This window comes from Anomaloglossus baeobatrachus, chromosome 12, assembly GCF_048569485.1.
Source record: "Anomaloglossus baeobatrachus isolate aAnoBae1 chromosome 12, aAnoBae1.hap1, whole genome shotgun sequence".
NCBI classification, from domain to species: Eukaryota; Metazoa; Chordata; class Amphibia; order Anura; family Aromobatidae; genus Anomaloglossus; species Anomaloglossus baeobatrachus.
In genome coordinates this window covers 33,123,949-33,144,083 of record NC_134364.1, presented here as the reverse complement: position 1 = coordinate 33,144,083, position 20,135 = coordinate 33,123,949, and the positions used below count along the sequence as shown (strand labels likewise).

The window sequence follows — 20,135 nt, the reverse complement described above, 5'->3', positions numbered from 1 at the left end:
TATCTCCCGATAGTTTACCCACCTGTTCGTTGGATTTCTCTTCCTTGGAGCCGGTGCCATGTAAATGAGACCACTACTTAGGTGCTGGCAGGACTCCACCCTGCTGTGGTTTCACGGTTATCTTCCTGAGCTTTTAAATCTCTCTATCACTGTAATTATAGGATGATGGTTTCTGGAGGAGGAAACCCGTGCCAGAATTTGGAACGCTCAATGTAAATTTCTTGACTTTTACGTTGCACTTTCTCATAGGATTTTGCATGTGTCGTTGCTTATCTAGGATGCAAGGCTGGAGTTCTTAAGGAAGTTTACCATTGGCTTGGCCTCGGGGACGCTAGCTTCCATCATTAACATCCCATTTGATGTGGCCAAGAGTCGGATTCAGGGGCCACAGCCAGAACCTGGAGTCATTAAATATCGCAGCTGTTGGAAGACAATTGTTATGGTTTATAAAGAAGAAGGGTATGAGGATTATGTCACATTTCTGCTTTGTTACATATGTTCTGCTTACTTTACTTATTAGCGTGTGGATTGCTTTTCATTTTCTATTTAAAAATCTAATAAAAATCCAATTACCTGGCATCGTTAGCATTGAAGATTCCTAACCATTTAGTGACGATGGAGTTGGTTCGGAAAGATTAGCTCCTTTCTGAATCATCTTCCCAGCCTGGGGGTTGGCTTGTACAGCAGCACTAAATTGTGAGATCTAATATATTGCATTAAAAATCCATTAGACGACACCACAAAAATTGAATAATTATTTATAATGAATCCTCAAAATTTCAAAGATTATCATAGAGAGGTAAGCGGGGTTTACACGCTACGATTTCTCGCTAGCGAGATCGCAAGCGATCATATCCGCCCCCATCGGTTGTGCAACACGGGCAAATCGCTGCCCGTGCCGCACAACCTCGCTTACCCCCATCACACGTACTTACCTGCCCTGCGACGTCGCTCTGGCCGGCGAACCGCCTCCTTTCTAAGGGGGCAGTTAGTGCGACGTCATAGCGACGTCACACGGCAGGCGTCCAATAGAAGCGGAGGGGCGGAGATGAGCGGGACGTAACATCCCACCCACCTCCTTCCTTCCGCGATTTTTTGTTTCAGGACGACATCTCCGCTGCAAACGAATTTTGCCGCTTTTGCGATCGTTTAAGGTCGCTCGTCCTTGTCACACACTGCGATATCGTTAATGACGCTGGATGTGCGTCACAAACAACTTGACCCCGACGATAAATCATTGACAATATCGTAATGTGTAAGCCCCGCTGTAGTCTTACAATGGTGCACAGAAAAGGGATGAGAGCTAATTATGCCCTATAATGAATCCTCCCTCCTGCGCACTACCTAGCAGCGGAAGTCGGCACCCTATAGAAATCGATATTGCGACCCCACTCCTCGATGACTCTCCCTAGCTACCCCTGTTTTGCCCTACAAAAATTGACGTGACCATATTACAGATGCTTTCCAGCCAAACAAAAATGTACATAAATGATCCATAAATAGTAAGTGTTGTCATTTCTTAATTAATGTAATTAGGCCATGGACCTCCATCATTAAGCAGTGTGGGAAGGGGGCTAGCTGACTGTATCTGAGCCTTCCCTGTATATACATTGGCTGTGAGAGAAAAGGGGGTCTGGTTTAGTTATTTAAATCTGTAAGCTGGCCCCCTTCATGGTCACATAGGAAAGGCAGAACTGTGTTAACAGAACCGGAAGGGGCTTGGTCAAGACCAAGGATGAATCGGCATCCTGACGATGAGATCACCTGGCTGAATTGAAGTATATTCGTAATTAGAGATGCGTGAACCTGAAAAGTATAGTTCGGTGTTTGCACTAAACACAGAATTTGCTAAAAATTAAATGTCCGAATTTGGGTTCGGATGCTTTACGTATGCTGACCATCGTTGTCCTTGGGTACGCTGGGTGCTGGGCACAGTGCGAGCCACTTGCAGTGTTTGATCAGCTCGCACTGGAGGGTAATAACAGTGGGATCGGATGTAGTGTGCACCAAACAAAAAAGGAAAAAGCCCGTCCTCCCCCTCCCGGAAGTACTCTGTTTGTAGCTGACTGAACTAGCCAAGACCTGAATTGCCCAATTAGTGACTCCCATTGGGGTTCAGGTGACGTCTGGGTCCCAAACCAAACTTTATCTAAAGTTCGGCTGAAATTAACCTCCACGGGTCTGCTCATCTCCTTTTAGTAATTAGCTTATTGTTTAAAGCTGATATATGTATATTTTTGTCTTGCAGGAAAAACCCGTCCCCCAACAAGTGGATTCCCAACAAATTGTGATCTCTTGTAGACTAATCCTAAAATATTCCAGGCATACATAACATTGGTACAAGCCAATCGGGAGGGAGTAGAGATGAGCGGACCTGTTAAAGTTTGGTTTAGCAGGTTCAGCCGGACTTTAGATAAAGTTCTGTTCTGGACCCGGATTTGACCTGAACCTCATTGGAAGTCAGTGATTGGGTAGTTCGGCTCTTCACCAGCTTACAGCCAGCCATAAGGGCAGGGTTTTTCCATTTTTTTTGTACACAGTTTATCCAATAATGCGGATTTTACCCTCAGTGCAAGTCATTCAAACACTACAAGTGACTCGCACTGGGCTGAGCGTCGAGCGTACCCGAGCACCGCAATGCTCGATCGAATGGTCGGCATACATAAAGCATCTGAACTCGAACTCTGATCTTTTTGTAAAGTCTGTGTTCGGTACGAGCATCAAACTGTAAAGTTTGGATTTGCTCATCTCTAGTTAGGAGGTCATTTCTATCTCGAAAGTAGGGAGCATTGTGCATTTTGATGAGATATTGGTCTGTAAAGGGCCCATACATCATTCTTGCACAGCGGCCTCTTCCGTCTGTATCCGCCCCATATGAATTCTTCTCTACTGCTTCTATTGTAAAGTGTGTGTACTAATATAAGGTATCTAATGGATAACACCTGTTTTTCATGTCTTTTTAGGTTCCTGGCTCTCTACAAAGGTCTTCTTCCAAAGATCATGCGGCTCGGGCCTGGTAATTCCTGTCCTAATTATCCTCGTTAGCAGTTGTATATGAAGTCATTCTAGAGTCGGTAATCGGATATTTATTAGGTGTTATCATTATTTGCGGCACTATAATTACAATTTTGTCCAAAAAAGCTGCAGGACATTATTCTCAATTAGCCACCGGTATATGTATCAAGCTGATTAATAGCTTCATTTAGCATTAGTAATTTACGGTTCCATCTGTTCAGGTCTAGACCCAGAGCTAGGCCCGGCTTTTATGAAAGCTGAAAACTTAAAAACGAATATTCACCCACATCCGTGAGCGTTTGTAGCTGTAGGTGTTAGCGGAGGAGCCTGCAGTTTCCTCCACCTGTGTACACCTACTTTTTAGCTTTGCATTTTTCCCTCTTTGTGCCTTGTCAGAGTCAAGAATTTCAGGTTGATTTTTTGGCACAAATGCCGCATTGCGCAAACTTGTTCAGTTCGGTAACTGTCAAGAAGCTTTTGGATTTTGCTCTCCATTGTCCACTAAATGCACACCTCGGGTTATTTGAGAATGGATTTAATTTTTTTTTTCCCTCTCTGTTTGCAAGAATGTTACATAATGAACTGGAATTTAAAGCCGCAGATCCAAAGGTTTCTGAATCAGATGTATAATTACCATGTTTCTCGTGTACTGCAACCAATTCCTGGAGCCGATGGGACTGATATATGCATTACAGCTATCATATAGATCTATGATGTCCATACAAAGACATTTGTGTCGCAACCATTTTTAACATGCATAAAAAGTTCCAATTTGGGCAAAATTATTCATTAAAGTAGTGGCCCACTAACGTGCGGACAGGCTGTGTGCTCCGAAGAGGGAGACTTGCTTTGAAACTGCTCTTCGCTCTCTGTAATGTTTTGGATGTTTGTATCCAAAGTTTTAAAGGGGTGGTCCACTACAAAGCAAAGTGGCCACATCGATGTAAAGCTGAAACGGAAGCCTTTTCTCAATAGCTGCCTGTTCGTGGCGTTATTGCTATCCACTCATCCGCATCACGTGACCCGGGCTTCAGTTGCCCATGATGTTCAGTGATGTCACTTCAACTTCCGGAATTGGAAAGTGCCCCGGCATCACCGAGGCGGGATACAGTCTACGCGAGTGACTGGGCTGTGGGCATCCATTTGCTTGTGGAGCTCTGCGGTGAAGGAGAGAGCACGCGAGATGCTGGGCTGTGATATGCTGTGAAACACCGCCCACAGCCCAGCATCTCGCGTGCTCTCTCCTTCACCGCAGAGCTCCACAAGCAAAAGCGATGCCCACAGCCCAGTCACTCACGGAGACTGGGTCCCGCCGCGGTGACATGCGGTCAACTTCCTATTCCGGAAGTTCACATGACATCACCGGACATCAGAGGCCACTGCAGCTTGGGGTCACATGATGGGATGAGCGGATGGCAGTAGCGCCGGCCTTAGGCAGAATTGACAACAGAAGGTATTTAGAAAAAGCCTTCTGTCTCAGCTTTACATTGATGTGGCTACTCTACATTTATAAACAAGAGAACAAGAGTCAAAAGGTGCCAATAAGTAAATATAATTTTATTATTACAATCAAAGATGTGCAACCAGCAAAAAAAGAAGGTAAAAACACAGAGGGATGTGAGAAGACATAAACAGGACCGCCAAATGGATGGTGTTTGGGGATGACCAATTACATGAATAAAACATACAGGGGAAATGTCAGAGCAAATATTACAGGGACAATACAAAGAAAGTGCATGTGCATAAATACATATGAATAGCCCGCTCAGACACCCCCAATACATAAGTAAGATCTGGTCAAATCACTTAAATAGAAAGGTATGTACAAAGTAAAGTGGCCAGTGCATCAAAAAGTGGCCAGTGCATAGTCCTGAAAATGCAGAAAAAAAGGCTCCCCCATACCCCACCAACGTACGTTTCGCCTCTTTGAGCCCATTCTCAAGTTCAGCTTCCTCAGGGAGGGAGAAGGCAGCGGAAGTTGACATAACATCACCGGACATCAGAGGCCACTTGGGGTCACATGATTGGATGAGCGGATGGCAGTAGTGCCGCCCACAGGCAGAATTGACAACAGATGGTATTTAGAAAAAGCCTTCTGTCTCAGCTTTACATTGATGTGGCTACTCTACATGTATAAACAAGAGAACAAGAGTCAAAAGGTGCCAAAAAGTAAATATAATTTATTATTACAATCATAGATGTGCAACCAGCAAAAAAAGAAGGTAAAAACACAGATGGATGTGAGAAGACATAAACAGGACCGCCAAATGGATGGTGTTTGGGGATGACCAATTACATGAATAAAACATACAGGGGAAATGTCCTCTGGAAGTCTCCTGTTTACTATATATTCCGTTTTAGTTAAAATTCTGTACATAAGAAAAACAACTGTGTAAATAGAAATACAAGCTCTCCGGACCCCACCAATAGTTGTGATGATAGAATTCTGCATATGACGATAATAAAATCTAAAAGCAGAATAATTTCACGTTTTCAGGCGATATCTAATGGAATAAATGATCACATTATTGCATAGTACCAAAATAAAAGCCCAATAATAACCTGAGGATAAAATAAACAAGAAGAATAAAAATGTATAGTACTGTGCAAATGATTGTCAGGTTTGAAAAAAATGGGGCAAAATTTTTTTTTCAAATGAAGAAGGGGTAATGGTTTATATTTATCAAATAACAAAATGTTAAGTGAATGGACAAAAGAGGAATACTGTATACAGTAAGTTTAATTAAAATTTGGTGTGACCGCCCGTTGCCTTCATGAGTTTTTCCAAGTACATTGTCACTTGGGCACTCGGTTCTGGAAGGAATTCGGCAGGGAGGTTGTTCCAAACATCATGGAGAACTGAACACAGATCTTCTGTGTATAAAGCTTGAGCAAATGCTTCTGTCTCTCCATGTAATCCCAGACAGACTGGATGGTGTTTAGATCCGGGCTCTATGGGGCGAGATCATCACTTCCAGGACTGCTTTTTCTCCTTTACACTGAAGTTAATTCTTAATGACATTGGCTGTATGTTTGAGGTGGTTATTCTGCTATAGAATACATTTTTAGTCCAATCAGACACCTCCCTGATGGTATTACATGATGGATAAGTATCTGCCTGTATTTCTTAGCATTGAAGGCAGCATTAATACTGACCAAATACCCAACTGGATTTTCAGAAAAGTAGCCCCAGATTTCCAGGACCCTCCACCATGCTTGACTGTTGTCTGCAAATGCTTATTACTGCACTGCTCTCCAGCCCTTTGGGATCACTCTGCCTTCTGTTAGAGCCAATTATTTCACATTTGACTCATCAGTCGAGAACCTTGCTTCCATTTTTCCTGATGTCCATTGCATCTGTCGCCAAGAGATCAATGTTGCCTGCCTCACTCTGCCAGGACACCCCTCCTCCCAGCCTAAGACCTGCAGCATCACCTTGCTCGTGCCACCACCTGCTTCCTGCAGCTGCGACCCCGCTCCGCCGTGCCACCACTGTATGCTACTTTTGGTCCTCAAGTGCCCTAAGAGGACCATTAAACACAGTAAAAAATACAAAAAAAAAAAGTTTTAAAGATATGAAAAAAAAACAAGTTCAAATAACCCCCTTTTTCTCCATTAAAAATAAAAAAACGGAAATACACATATTTTGTATCACTGAGAATGATATTGTCAGGTCCATTTTACCATATAGTGAACATGGTAAGTAAAAAAAAAACAACAACTATTGTGGAAACTTTTTTTTGCAATTTCAAAGCACATGAATGTTTTCTAGAAGTCCCAGAAATTTCGAGCTCCCCCTTGAAGTCCCAAAAGAGGGTCAAATGATCAAATACAATAAACTGAATAGCACTAACTAGAAACTAAATGGCTAAACTCAATGGAAAACAACAACCTCCTGTGGTGCGACTGTAATGGCCTTAATTACAGAACAAAAGACGGTGATTATAGGATGTTAGCTAAAATCCTTCAGGTCATTCGACCCGTCTCTGGGTTCCAAAGGTAGAAATGTTAAATGACCCCTCTCTGGGACTTCTAGTGTTAAAAGTACAATTTGTCCTGAAAAAAAATGGCTAAAATAACAAAAATATAAAAAGGTTATGGGTCTTTGAAGAAGCGGAGGAAAAAATGAAAACCCCAAAATGGAAAATCACCCAGTTGTGAAAGGGTTAATCGCTGTGTCGTGACGCATCATTTTTTTGTCGTGACGCATCATACTTCTCCATCATGCAATACCATCAGGATGGCAACTGACTGTAGATATATTCCGCGGAAGAATAACAACCCCAAACATACAGCCAATGTCATCAGCGTAAATAAAAACGAGGAGTATTGTAAGTGATGATCCGGCCCCCGCAGAGCCCTGATCTCATTATCATCAGTTTGTCTGGGGTTACATGAAGACACAGAAGGACCACAAGCCTCATGCACAGAAGATCTGAGGTCAGTTCTCCAAGATGTTTGGAGTAACCTGCTTGCTCAGTTCCCTAAAAAAAAACTGTGCAAGTGACAATGCACCGAGAAGAACTGATGAAGGCAGAGGACAGTCACACCAAATAATGAATTGATTTACATTTCTCCTTTGTTCAATCACGTTATATTTCAATAATTGATAAACATAAACTATTGACTTTTCTGTTTGTGAACATTTGGAGCATTTTTCCACACCTGCCTAATACTTTTGCACAGGAAGGTATTTAACAAAATATGTATAAAACAAAGAAAACTCACCAGATGTCACTATTCAAATTGTCCCTCCAGTGAGGAAGGAGACAAACTCTAGCGCCACCTATTGGAAGTAGCAATCCTAAAAGTCAAAAGTGGCTTTTTAAACAAGCCTTTTCATAAGACTAAAGCCCACTTTACACGCTGTGATATCGGTACTGATATCGCTAGCGAGCGTACCTGCCCCCGTCGGTTGTGCGTCACGGGCAAATCACTGTCCGTGGTGCACAACATCGCTAGGACCCATCACACGGACTTACCTTCCCTGCGACGTCGCTGTGACCGGCAAACCGCCTCCTTTCTAAGAGGACGGTTCGTGCGGCGTCGCAGCGACGTCACACGGCAGCCGTCCAATAGAAGCGGAGGGGCGGAGATGAGCGGGGGCAATATCCCGCCCACCTCCTTCCTTCCTCATTGCTGGCGGCCGCAGGTACGATGTAGTTCCTCGTTCCTGCGGTGTTACACGTAGTGATGTGTGCTGCCACAGGAACGACGAACAACCTGCGTCCTGAACCAGCAACGAGATTTGGGATTAGAACGACATGTCAACGATCAATGATTAGGTAAGTAATTTTGATCGTTAACGGTCGTTCCTGCATTTCACACGCAACAACGTCGCTGACATGGCTGGATGTGCGTCACGAATTCCGTGACCCCAACGACGTCTGGTTAGCGATGTCATTGCATGTAAAGCGGCCTTTAGGATTTATACCAGATCAGAATCCCACAGTGTTTCGGGGTGATTGCCCCTCGTCAGTGGAAAGTGTGGGTATCTGTCACTGAGTTGGCTAAACTTTACTGTCCAGTTTATTATACAATGTAAATCCAAATTCAGGGAATAAAACATAAAAACTGTAGTGCTTTTGCAGTCTTTAAAAATAACCTTTATTAGTATTTATTGCTATGCCACAAAGTATGTTACTGTAACAAATAAACAGCTGCACTCTGAAACGCTAAAGCTTGCAAACAATGAATACAGGAATTTGGATGCATTACTGCTAAGGAAATAAATTAAAAAAATGTAAACATTGAAAAAGGCCGGTTTTATGTAAGCCCAGCAGCCAGCATCAAGGCGTACCTCTTAATGTTGGGTCTCTACCTAAAATACATCTATCCAGGCTAAAAAAGCCTACAATTTTATCGGTGAGCAAGAACCTGATAATAGGACATTAAAATCGCCTACAGCTGATGGGAAAGGAGTGCTCAGTCAGAAGGTATGACCCTATAATCTAAAATTAAAAAACTGATGGGATTTCCTAACAGACAAGTGTGAACAGGTACATACTGAATATGAAACATACTCTAACAAATAAACAGCTGCACTCTGAAACGCTAAAACATGCAAACATTAAATACAGGAATTTGGACATTCATTACTGCTAAGGAAATAAGTTTAAAAAAATTGGAACACTTGGCGCATAAAAAAGGCCAATTTTCTGTGGGCAAAGCAGACATTGTCAAGGCGTATGCTTCTAATCTTCTAAAATTTCTCTATTTTGGCTTAAAAAGCCTACAAATTTATGGACGGGCAGGAACCTGATAAGAAAATTAAGGACTAAGAGAAACGCCTTGATGCTGGCTGCTGGGCTCACATACAACTGGCGGTTTTTATGTGCTAAGTGTCTCAAATTCTTTTTATATTTATTTCCTTAGCAGTAATGCATGTCAAAATATCTGTATTCAATGTTTACATACCTTATTGTTTCAGAGTGCAGCTATTTATTTACTAGATTATATTTCATGTTCAGTATGCACCTGTTCACACTTGTCTGGAAGTGCTGTCAGTTTTCTCATTTACAAAGTATGCTACAGTCACTGTTTCCAGACCTAAAGGAGGTGTCTGGTGAAAACGAGTTTTCACTTATCGACAGGTTGAGTGATAATTTATCTTTCTTTAGTAGTAAGAACTTTTAAGTAACTGCCCAAGAAGCTGTGGGCACTGGGGCGACCCATGCACCCGTATGTTCCATCTATGGTGAGGTTTTTGGTTTTTTTGAAGATTTCAAAAATTAGGAGCTGCTTCAGGAAATGCTCTTGTTTTGGAAACGTTTTTGAAAATGTTTCATTTTTTCGAAGCTTTTTTAGAAAAAAAAAAGCAAAACTTTTTTGGGTGCTTTTTTATTTGAAATGTCATATTTTAATATATTTTTTAAACAAGTGTTTTTTTAAAAAAAAAATGGAAAAATGTGCTCAGAAAACTAAACCTAAAAGCAGCAACGTGGACTATCATTGAAATGAATAGGAAATGGTTTGTTTTTTTTCAAGCAGTTTTTGGAGCAAACCTATTTTTTTTAAAAAACTCAGTTTGGAGATAGAGGAATACATCGGGTCACACAATGCCCTGTTTTCAGTAGAATGCAACATATGGGAGCTTCAGCTATGGTTCCGGAGGGCGGCCCTGAAGATGTACGCTGCAAATGTGTTGTTTTTTATGCCTGTATTGAAGGATTGTAACCTGCCCCCATGGCCTCTCGTCTGGTATGCGTTACCTGTATTTTCTTCCTCACCCACATTCCCTTCCTTAGTGTAAGCAATGAGCGACTGCATGTCAATAAATAAGCAGAATTCATGTTCCTGTTGTGCTGTATTTCAGGAGGGGCAGTGATGCTCTTAGTCTACGAATACTCCTATGCCTGGCTGCAGAAGCATTGGTGACCTGGACCGAGCTGACACCCCAGAGAACGAGCCTGCCCGGATGTGGAAGCTACAGAAGGCTGCCATCATGGAAATAGGCCTACCAAATACTGTTCTGATGAAATCTTCTCTATGCAATTATGTGCAATATTAAAGGGATTCTTCGCACAATGTAGTCTAAAGATAGATAGGTATATCCAGAAACAGTCCAGGAAAGGAAAGGACCGGACACTCCAACTATGCCAAACGATCTTCTGTATTCACAAAAGGTGCAGGATAAAAAGCAGGAGAGGAGCTAGGTGCAGGCTCCTGACAAGGACGACGTCCGTTTTGCGTCTGATTACGCTTCGACTGGTCCACCAAAAGTGGACTAGTCGAAGCGTAATCAGACGCGAAACGGCCGTCGTCCTTGTCAGGAGCCTGCATCTAGGACGAAGGCCGTTTTGCGTCTGATTATGCTTCGACTGGTCCACTTTTGGTGGACCAGTCGAAGCGTAATCAGACGCGAAACGGCCGTCGTCCTTGTCAGGAGCCTGCACCTAGCTCCTCTCCTGCTTTTTATCCTGCACCTTTTGTGAATAAAGAAGATAGTTTGTCATAGTTGGAGTGTGCGGTCCTTTCCTTTCCTGGACTGTTTCTGGATATACCTTTCTATTTGGATGGGCACCTCCCAGCCGTGATCAGTTGGTACCTGAGCTGTGCTCCATACCAGTACGCTATACCGCAAGGTAATATCTAGTGGTGCGGGACTGTTTTTTTCTTCATAAATGATGCTTTAAAGATAGATAGGCCATCAGCATTTGATTGATGAGGATCCAATTTTTCAACACAGTTGGTCTACGGTCTCCTGTGGTTGCCATGTTTTTTCATCGTACTCCGCTTGTGTCCATAATTAGTCCCTTCATAGTCCTGGAACTGCAACATGGGCTCCCTCTAATCAGTAGGTCCCAGTGGATCCTTAAAAGAGGACTTTTTCACTTGTCATAAATAACTCATTTTGGTGTAAATGCTGCTGTTCTCCTGAATCTGGTGATTTTTATTTTTTGTTTCTGCACCTTTCCTTCCCTGAGATATGGCCTTCTCCTTCCTGTATATAAATTAAGCCTTATAAGCCAAGTGGGCGTGATCAGCGCCTCTTTTTGTAGCGGATTACCAAGAACCACGCCCCCTTAGCTAACAAGACTATATTAACATACAGGGAAGAAGAGCCATATCTCAGGAACGGAGAGGCGTAGAAACAAAACAAAAACAGCGCCGGATTCAGGAGAACATCAAAATTTACACCAGGTAACACAATTACATATTTTTGACAAGTGACAGGTCCCCTTTAGGGAAATTATGGAAGTGGCCTTCCATTATATTATATGCATATCCATGATAATTTCTGTTTTTAAAGGTTTTTTTCAGGGAAAAGTCACAGAGATGTAGTGCGCAATTAGTGGGGGTGAAAGTGCTGGACCCTCACTGACCTGCAGATTGAAGGGGTCATTGTGCTCTTAGGTACACATGGTTTTTCTGGCACTGTATTATTTATTGTCTATATATTCTTGTATCAACAACTTTACTAGAATCCAAAGTTTCCTCCTCTTCAAACTTCATAGGATCTGTATACAAAGTGAGACTATGCATATTCCATGTTTTACATTAGTGGTGTTTTTCCTTAAAGGGAACCTGTCACCAGTTTTTTGGCCTATAAGCTGCGGCCACCACCACCGGGCTCTTCTATACAGCATTCTAACATGCTGTATATAAGAGTCCAAGCCGGGGGTATACCATAAAAAACACTTTATAATACTTACCTAACGGTCGCGCTGTGGGCCTAATGTCTGTCTCCGTTGTCCGGTGCCGGCGCCTTCTCTTTCGGCCATCTTCGTCCTCTTTCTGAAGCCTGGGTGTATGACGCCGCTGCGTCATACATACTCGCCGGTCCTTTGCAGGCGCACTACAATACTTTGATCTGCCCTGCTCAGGACCTGAATGCCGGCGAGTGTGGATGACGTTGGACCCGTCATGCACCGCGGCTAGAGAAGAAGGAGAACAAAGATGGCCAAAAGAGGCGGCGCCAGCACCGGACACCGGAGACACCCATTAGGCCCACAGCGCGAATGTTAGGTAAGTGTTATAAAGTGTTTTTTATGTTATACCCCCGGCCTGGGCTCTTATATACAGCATGATAGAATGCTATATAAGAGCCCGGTGGTGGTGGCCGCAGCTTATACGCCAAAAAAGTGGTGACAGGTGCCCTTTAATTATTAGATATGCATATTTTCCCATCAATAATATATGCAGTACAACTCAGGATGTGGATATGAGTCTCATGTGCAACCACAGAAAATTTGATTCTGAACTTGTAATTTTACATAATTGATCTTTAGTATTCTAATAAAAGTGCTGTACAGAATGCAAAGAACATAGGCGTATCACATCAGTTCCCAAGGGTCTAAGCTGCAATACCGGGCACAGCCAGTGGAGAGGAGTGGCGCTGTTCCTGGATGGAAGCAGCCATGTTTTTCTAATCCTCTATAGCTCCATTATGAGATATTGCATCATTGTGATCACCTGGATTTTGACTCCTCTCTTTTTTTGTAATGGGTGTACATTGTTGATGCTCTTCAGGAGGTCAATAAAAGGTTGGTGAGTTTTTCTAATTCTTGTGTGGGCTTGTGTGTCAGATCCATTTCCCACACCCGCATCTTCCTCACTATACGATCATACTCCATACCGGGAATCTGCCTCACATGCACGTCCTTCCACCTTTACCCTTCACCAATATGTCCGTAAGTGAGTATATACAGTATTAATGCAGCAGTGGCGCACTCTGAGTATACAGGTTTGAATACAATAGACGTATGACGTTTACAGGAGTTTCTTTCAGCACTAACTTTTATGTGTTTGTAGTAGTAAAATAGGATCTTGGGTCGATGAGCGTTAAACATGGGAGAATGTGTTAATATCAGCATTGGAGCCTTGTTAGGAGGCGCTGACCTATATTCTTCCATTTTTCCATGATCGCTAGTACCTGTAAAAATGACTGACACCATCATAGAAATCAACACCATTATTATTAAAAACCATTATTTTTGTGTTTCTATACTGCAAATGTGAACAGTGCCTTACGGAGTGTTGTAAAGGTAGGAAGATCTGGTCATAAAGAAACCTGTATTCATTGTACTTAATAACTAGTGATGAGCGGGCACTACCATGCTTAGGTGCTCCATACTCATAACTAGTGATGAGCGGGCACTACCATGCTCGGCTGCTCAGTACTTGTAACTAGTGATGAGCGAGCACTACCATGCTCGGGTGCTCTGTACTGGTAACTAGTGATGAGCGGGCACTACCATGCTCGGGTGTTCAGTACTCATGACTAGTGATGAGCGAGCACTACCATGCTCGGGTGCTCTGTACTTGTAACTAGTGATGAGCGAGCACTATCATGCTCGGGTACTCAGTACTTGTAACTAGTGATGAGCGCGCACTACCATGCTCGGGTACTCAGTACTTGTAACTAGTGATGAGCGAGCACTACCATGTTCGGGTGCTCAGTACTTGTAACTAGTGATGAGCGAGCACTACCATGCTCGGGTGCTCTGTACTCGTAAGTAGTGATGAGCGGGCACTACCATGTTCAGGTGTTCAGTACTCATGACTAGTGATGAGCGAGCACTACCATGCTCGGGTGCTCTGTACTTGTAACTAGTGATGAGCGAGCACTATCATGCTCGGGTACTCAGTACTTGTAACTAGTGATGAGCGCGCACTACCATGCTCGGGTACTCAGTACTTGTAACTAGTGATGAGCGAGCACTACCATGTTCGGGTGCTCAGTACTTGTAACTAGTGATGAGCAAGCACTATCATGCTCGGGTACTCAGTACTTGTAACTACTGATGAGCGGGCACTACCATGCTCGGGTACTCAGTACTTGTAACTAGTGATGAGCGAGCACTACCATGTTCGGGTGCTCAGTACTTGTAACTAGTGATGAGCGAGCACTATCATGCTCGGGTACTCAGTACTTGTAACTAGTGATGAGCGGGCACTAACATGCTCAGGTGCTCAGTACTCGTAACTAGTGATGAGCGGACACTACCATGCTCGGGTGCTCAGTACTGGTAACTAGTGATGAGGAGCACAACCATGCTCAGGTGCTCAGTACTCGTAACTAGTGATGAGCAGGCACTACCATGCTCAGGTGCTCAGTACTGGTAACTAGTGATGAGCGGGCACTACCATGCTCAGGTGCTCAGTACTCGGTAACTAGTGATGAGCGGGCACTACCATGCTCAGGTGCTCAGTACTCATAACTAGTGATGAGCAGGCACTACCATGCTCGGGTGCTCAGTACTCGTAACTAGTGATGAGCGGGCACTACCATGCTCGGGTGCTCAGTACTCGTAACTAGTGATGAACGGGCACTACCATGCTCAGCTGCAAGGTACTCGTAACTAGTGATGATTGGGCACTACCATGCTCGGGTACTCGGTACTTGTAACTAGTAATGAGCAGGCACTACCATGCTCGGGTGCTCAGTACTCGTAACTAGTGATGAGTGAGCACTACCATGCTCGGGTGCTCATTACTGGTAACTAGTGATGATTGGGCACTACCATGCTCGGGTGCTCAGTACTCGTAACTAGTGATGAGCGAGCACTACCATGCTCGGTACTCGTAACCAGCAGTTGGACGCTCGGATGGGGTCGATTTGTGTACCAAAGATAATAGAAGTCAATAGGGAACTTGAGCATGGGGAAGTTCTTCCGGAAAAATGCTCGAGTTTCCCATTGACCTCCGTTATACTCGATACTTGAGTCGCTGTAGTCTGAGTAGATGTAGAAACTTGGCACTCAAGATAAATGTGAATAGTGGTCTTTTATTGAAAAGAACTTGTAGGACCAGCACAAGCACATCATTGCCACATAGACAGCGGTGGACACCACGTCATACCTGACTACGCCAGTTGACAAGTTGCTGTACCTTCTGAGGACCCTCTGCACGTACTGATGAAGGTCTTTAACCAAATCGTCTGTGTTTGTGCTGGTCCTACAAGTTCTTCTCAATGAAAGACCACTATTCACTTTTATCTTAAGTGCCAGGTTTCTACAACTACTTCAGACGGTTTTGGACCCTACTTGAGCACCACCACAGAAGTGCCGTGTGTATCAACTCACGCCGTAGTCCAAGTGTTCGACTGGTCATTACGAGTACCAAGCACCCGATCATGGTAATAATGGTTTTAATACATTTGATACTGAGCTCGAGGTGGACTTTCAGAATAGTTTTTTCAGACTTTTTGTAGATGAAATTACCAAATGTAGCATCCTACCGGACAGGAATAATGAACATTTAGCTGAGGAAAATCCATACAGGGTCTTTATGACAACTCTACAACCAACAGAAATCTGAACAAGGCTACTCTGATGGGATTTCAGAAAAATCGTACTGATCTAAAATTATTCCAAAAAACAATTGTGTATTTATCATTTACCATATCAATTTGCATCATGAAAAAATACTCTCCTATGTGAGATAAAGAGACATTTTATGTTCGTCAAACTTGTTTTTAACAATGGCGGAAGCAAGTAATGAGAATCCTTGAGGAATCCTAAATATGTACGTTACTCGGGCAGAACGAAACGATTCATTCAGTACATGTAGCTGAGCAAACATATCCATTTCCAGTTCTTCTGAAGAAGCATTACCTTAGTTTTGGCTGCATTGTTTGGTGGTCGTTCACATGATTGGAAAGTCCTTCGCAATAAGACCTTGTAATCCATGGTACAGTGTGTCCAGGTAGGGTTGTGTGGAGCCTGGCTTGGGCCACCATGGAAAAGAGCTGCGACTTTCATACTAGTGGTAGATAAACATATTTCCATCTGCCCGGAGAAACTAGGCATGGGGGAAAACGAAGACCTTGGACTGGCCAAGGATTACGGAGGACTTTACCAGACTGGGAACATTGTTTCAGCGGTTCGGTTTGAAATCACTGTATGTTTATATTATTTATTTGGTCTCATTGATGATACCCAAATCTACCCCATACTCTATCGATAGTTTTTGGCCTAACGTCTTCATTATGTCCTCGTCAAGCTTGGTTCAGTCAAGCACACATGTTTTTTCAATGAGTAAAGGGGAGTAAACGACCACTGGATACCTCTGGTAAGAGCATATTTTCTTGGCGAATGCACATTGATACGCAACATAGTCAATTATTATTTTTTTTTCTTTACCCCCAAAGACGCTGTTGAAATTGGTGGTTTTGGACAACTCTTCTTTAGTGTGTATGTGTCATGATTCCTCTGTGCTGAGCATCTTGCCTTTGGAGATGCTCTGCTGCATTTTCCTGTGTTACTAGCTAGCAGTGTGTTTGACAGCGCAGGATTCCATGTTGGTGCTGATTACTCAGGTGCTCCACCTGTCATGATTCCTTTGTGCTGAGCATCTTGCCTTTGGAGATGCTCTGCTGCATTTTCCTGTGTTACTAGCTAGCAGTGTGTTTGACAGCACAGGATTTCATTTTGGTGCAGATTTCTCAGGTGTCTCACCTTCCTGGTAATTTCTCAGGCTGAGCATGCTCACCCAGGACATTGCCAGTTGTATTTTCTGGTTCTGCAGTTTTGCTGTTGATGTGTGTCTCTGTTCTGATCTTTGTTCTCTGACCCCGGACCGTTATTTGACTCCTCTCTGCCCGCTCCCTGTTCCTGTCATGACCTCCTGCCTTTTTGACCTCGGACCGTTACCTGACTACGTCTCTGCTTTCCCTCTGGACTTATTACGTGCTCTCCTAGACTTCTGACCCTCGGATATTGCCCTGACTACGCCTCTGTTTTCTCCTTGGGCTTATACGTATCCTCACGTTAAGACCCCAGCTTTCCTGACTACGTTCCTGCCCACAGTGCCCATAAGTAGTGTCTAGCACCACAGTATGGTGTCCTAGAACACATTCTTCAATTTCCCTCCTGGATTCCTAATGAAAATTAGAATAGATTAGATAGATTCTCTTCTATATAGAATAGTAACTTTTTGTCCTTTGTTGCAGCAGATAGACACTGAGCGGTATTACTGAGTCCTTTGTCAACAAGCACTCCCATATCCATCCTCGGCAGTAAATGCACTAATCTGATGTCATTCACTGAGTAAGTACAATGTTTGTTTTTTATCCCCAAATGACCTTCGTGCTGTTTACACTGTATATCATCTGCCATTTACAGTCCAATTTTTTATTTTTCCTTATGTGCTGAATCTTATGAAGATGACAGATACGGCTGAACGGCTGTGTTCCTTTCTAGCGATGTACCAAATCTGGAGATGCCACTTACTGTCCCTATAAACCGGTCTACCACTCTGCCCGAATATATGACTTTTATTCACTTCGTTGCCAGTCTTCGCAATATTTTGCCTTGGATTTTGTAAATCAGTATTGTCATTGACATCACATTTTTCACAAATAGAAGCGCAGGAGTAGAATATTTTTTAAACACTCCATGACCATGAAGGACACAATTGATGTAAATGGTTTTATGGCTGAATCGGCTTCTGCCTTTACTATTCCATCAGAGTAGTAGATGGACAGATTTTAGTACTGACGCTATTAAAGGGAATCTGTCAGCAGGTTTTTTTGCAGCATGATGTAGGGTCAGAGACCCCGATTCCAGCGTTGTCACTTATTGGGCTTCTTTGGTGTAATTTTGATAGAATACCCATTGTTGCTGCTGTAGATGTACAGTGCTCACAATAAATGAGTACACCCCAACAAATTTGTCAGAAAATCTTTGGTTTGCTTTCAAAATAAACATTTTATATGAAATACCATATTATATTCCAATTAATGTAGATCTTGGTTTGCAAAGAAGATTGGTGATTTCGTACACCAAAAAGTAATATTCTCGAACAAATTAATTCAAGGCCAGGTTGCAGAAATGATTACACCCCAATGAAAGTCTTAGGAGCAAAGATAAATTTGAGAGTACAAAACACTAATGAGAATTCAACTTCAAGTAATTATTTAATAAAGAGTTGTCCAGCAGACTGGTGACTATAAAAATAAAAAAACCGATGGCACTTCCTAAGGCTAGGTTCACATTTCCGTCAATTTGTATCAGTCACAATCCGCGGCTCTGGTAAACAACAGAATCCGTTTAGCGGATTCTGTTGTTTCCCATAGACTTGTATGAGTGGCGGATTGCGACTGATGACCTTGCGTTGCATCCGCTGCGCGGCGCATCAGTCGTCTTTGGACTGACCGCCGGGCGGAAACAACGCAGAATGTAACGTTTTTAGGGCCGTCAAAATTAACGCACCGCGCAGGAATCCGTCGCAATCCATCAAGCTTGTAATGTTTGTGTATGGTGCTGGATTCCGTAATGCTCTGCTGAGCATGCCCAGCATGTTTGGCACACCCACTGGGCTGTCCCAAACAAACGGATCATGACGGATCCGTCAAAAAACGGACGCACAGCGGATGTAACGGACGCAACGGATCAGTTTTTTCACAGGATTCCTGTGAACAGAATCCTGTTAAAAACACATCCCTTGCGTCAGTTGTCATCTAAAAAACGACAGGACGGACCTGACGGATTTAAAACAACGGAAATGTGAACCTAGCTTTACACACAAGTGTGAACAGTTACATACTGAACATGAGATATAGTTTTATACTTGCCGGGAGAGCAGGGTTTTAGCAAACCCACTGGGCCACAGCACACAGAAAACACAGAGGGGCTTGACTATGGAACCACACCTGGTTTTCACCAGAGCCTCTAATGGTTGAGGTATTATGCTTTAGGTGTGAGACCGGGTGCCACTTGTGAAGACCGATACTGCGATGGCTGGCCCCAGGGATACGGGAGTAATAGTCTATGGAGATGGGTAACAGCGGCAGCAGGTGTTTAGGTTTCAACCGGGATGGATGGTTGCGGCAGCGGGTATCCTGGTTGATGGCCAGCATGGCAGCTTGAAGCGGCAGTATACTGAAATATAATCATATGTCAGCAGCAGGAACTAGCACAATACAGCAGCAGCGGAGACAGCAGCACAGTGCTAGAGGACCTGAGAACTAGCAACGTATAAGACTCGTTGCCCAGGCAGTTCCTAATGGGAGGAAGTACCTTAAATAGCTGCAGCCTCTCAGCTGACTTGAGGGGCACTTCTGAGTTACGGGTATGCTGCCCCTTTAAGAAAGTGGGCGTGGCCAAGCACAAGCACCTAGGGCAGAACCAGGAAGCTTGCGATGAGTACACAGCCTCCGGAAGACAGCAGCAAGGGATAGGAATGGGGTGGCCACCATAAGAAGGTCAGACAGGTGAGACCGGCGACCTTCCCACCGGGGGAGGGGGGCAGGACAATGCTGGGAAGCCAGTGTTGGCATTAGAAAGAAACAGTTGCACTCTGAAATGCTAAGATATAGTTAATAAATATAGGAATATGAACCTGTATTACTGCTAAGAAAATACATATAAAATAGAGATACTTAGCATATGAAAAAGGACAGTTTTATGTGAGCCCAACAGCCAACGTCAAGGCTTATCTCTTGACAGTTTGTTTGTTAGCAAAGTAAATCCCCCATTTCATGGTGTCAGCAATGGCAGCACATGGAAGAGAGATCAAGGAGATCAGCTTTACTTCTCAATCAGAATTCTGGAGCAAAAGTGATATCAAAATGTAAGAAATGAAAAACCAGACCACAGCCAAAATTAAAGGGGTACAGTGAATAGAAAACCGGGGAAAGGAAAAACAAAACGTTAAAATTTAACTTTTAATGATAA

General features: G+C 43.4%; 1 protein-coding gene across 1 annotated transcript in view; it reads left to right on the top strand.

The window, feature by feature from the left end:
* SLC25A21 (solute carrier family 25 member 21) overlaps positions 1-10,567 on the top strand; it is a 434,643-nt gene extending 424,076 nt beyond the window's left edge. The window contains exons 8-10 of the mRNA XM_075330802.1: positions 278-459; positions 2,964-3,016; positions 10,331-10,567. Coding sequence (XP_075186917.1) covers positions 278-459; positions 2,964-3,016; positions 10,331-10,392 — 297 coding nt within the window. The 3' untranslated portion in view covers positions 10,393-10,567. The remainder of the gene's footprint in view (positions 1-277; positions 460-2,963; positions 3,017-10,330) is intronic.
* Positions 10,568-20,135: the final 9,568 nt, after the last annotated feature.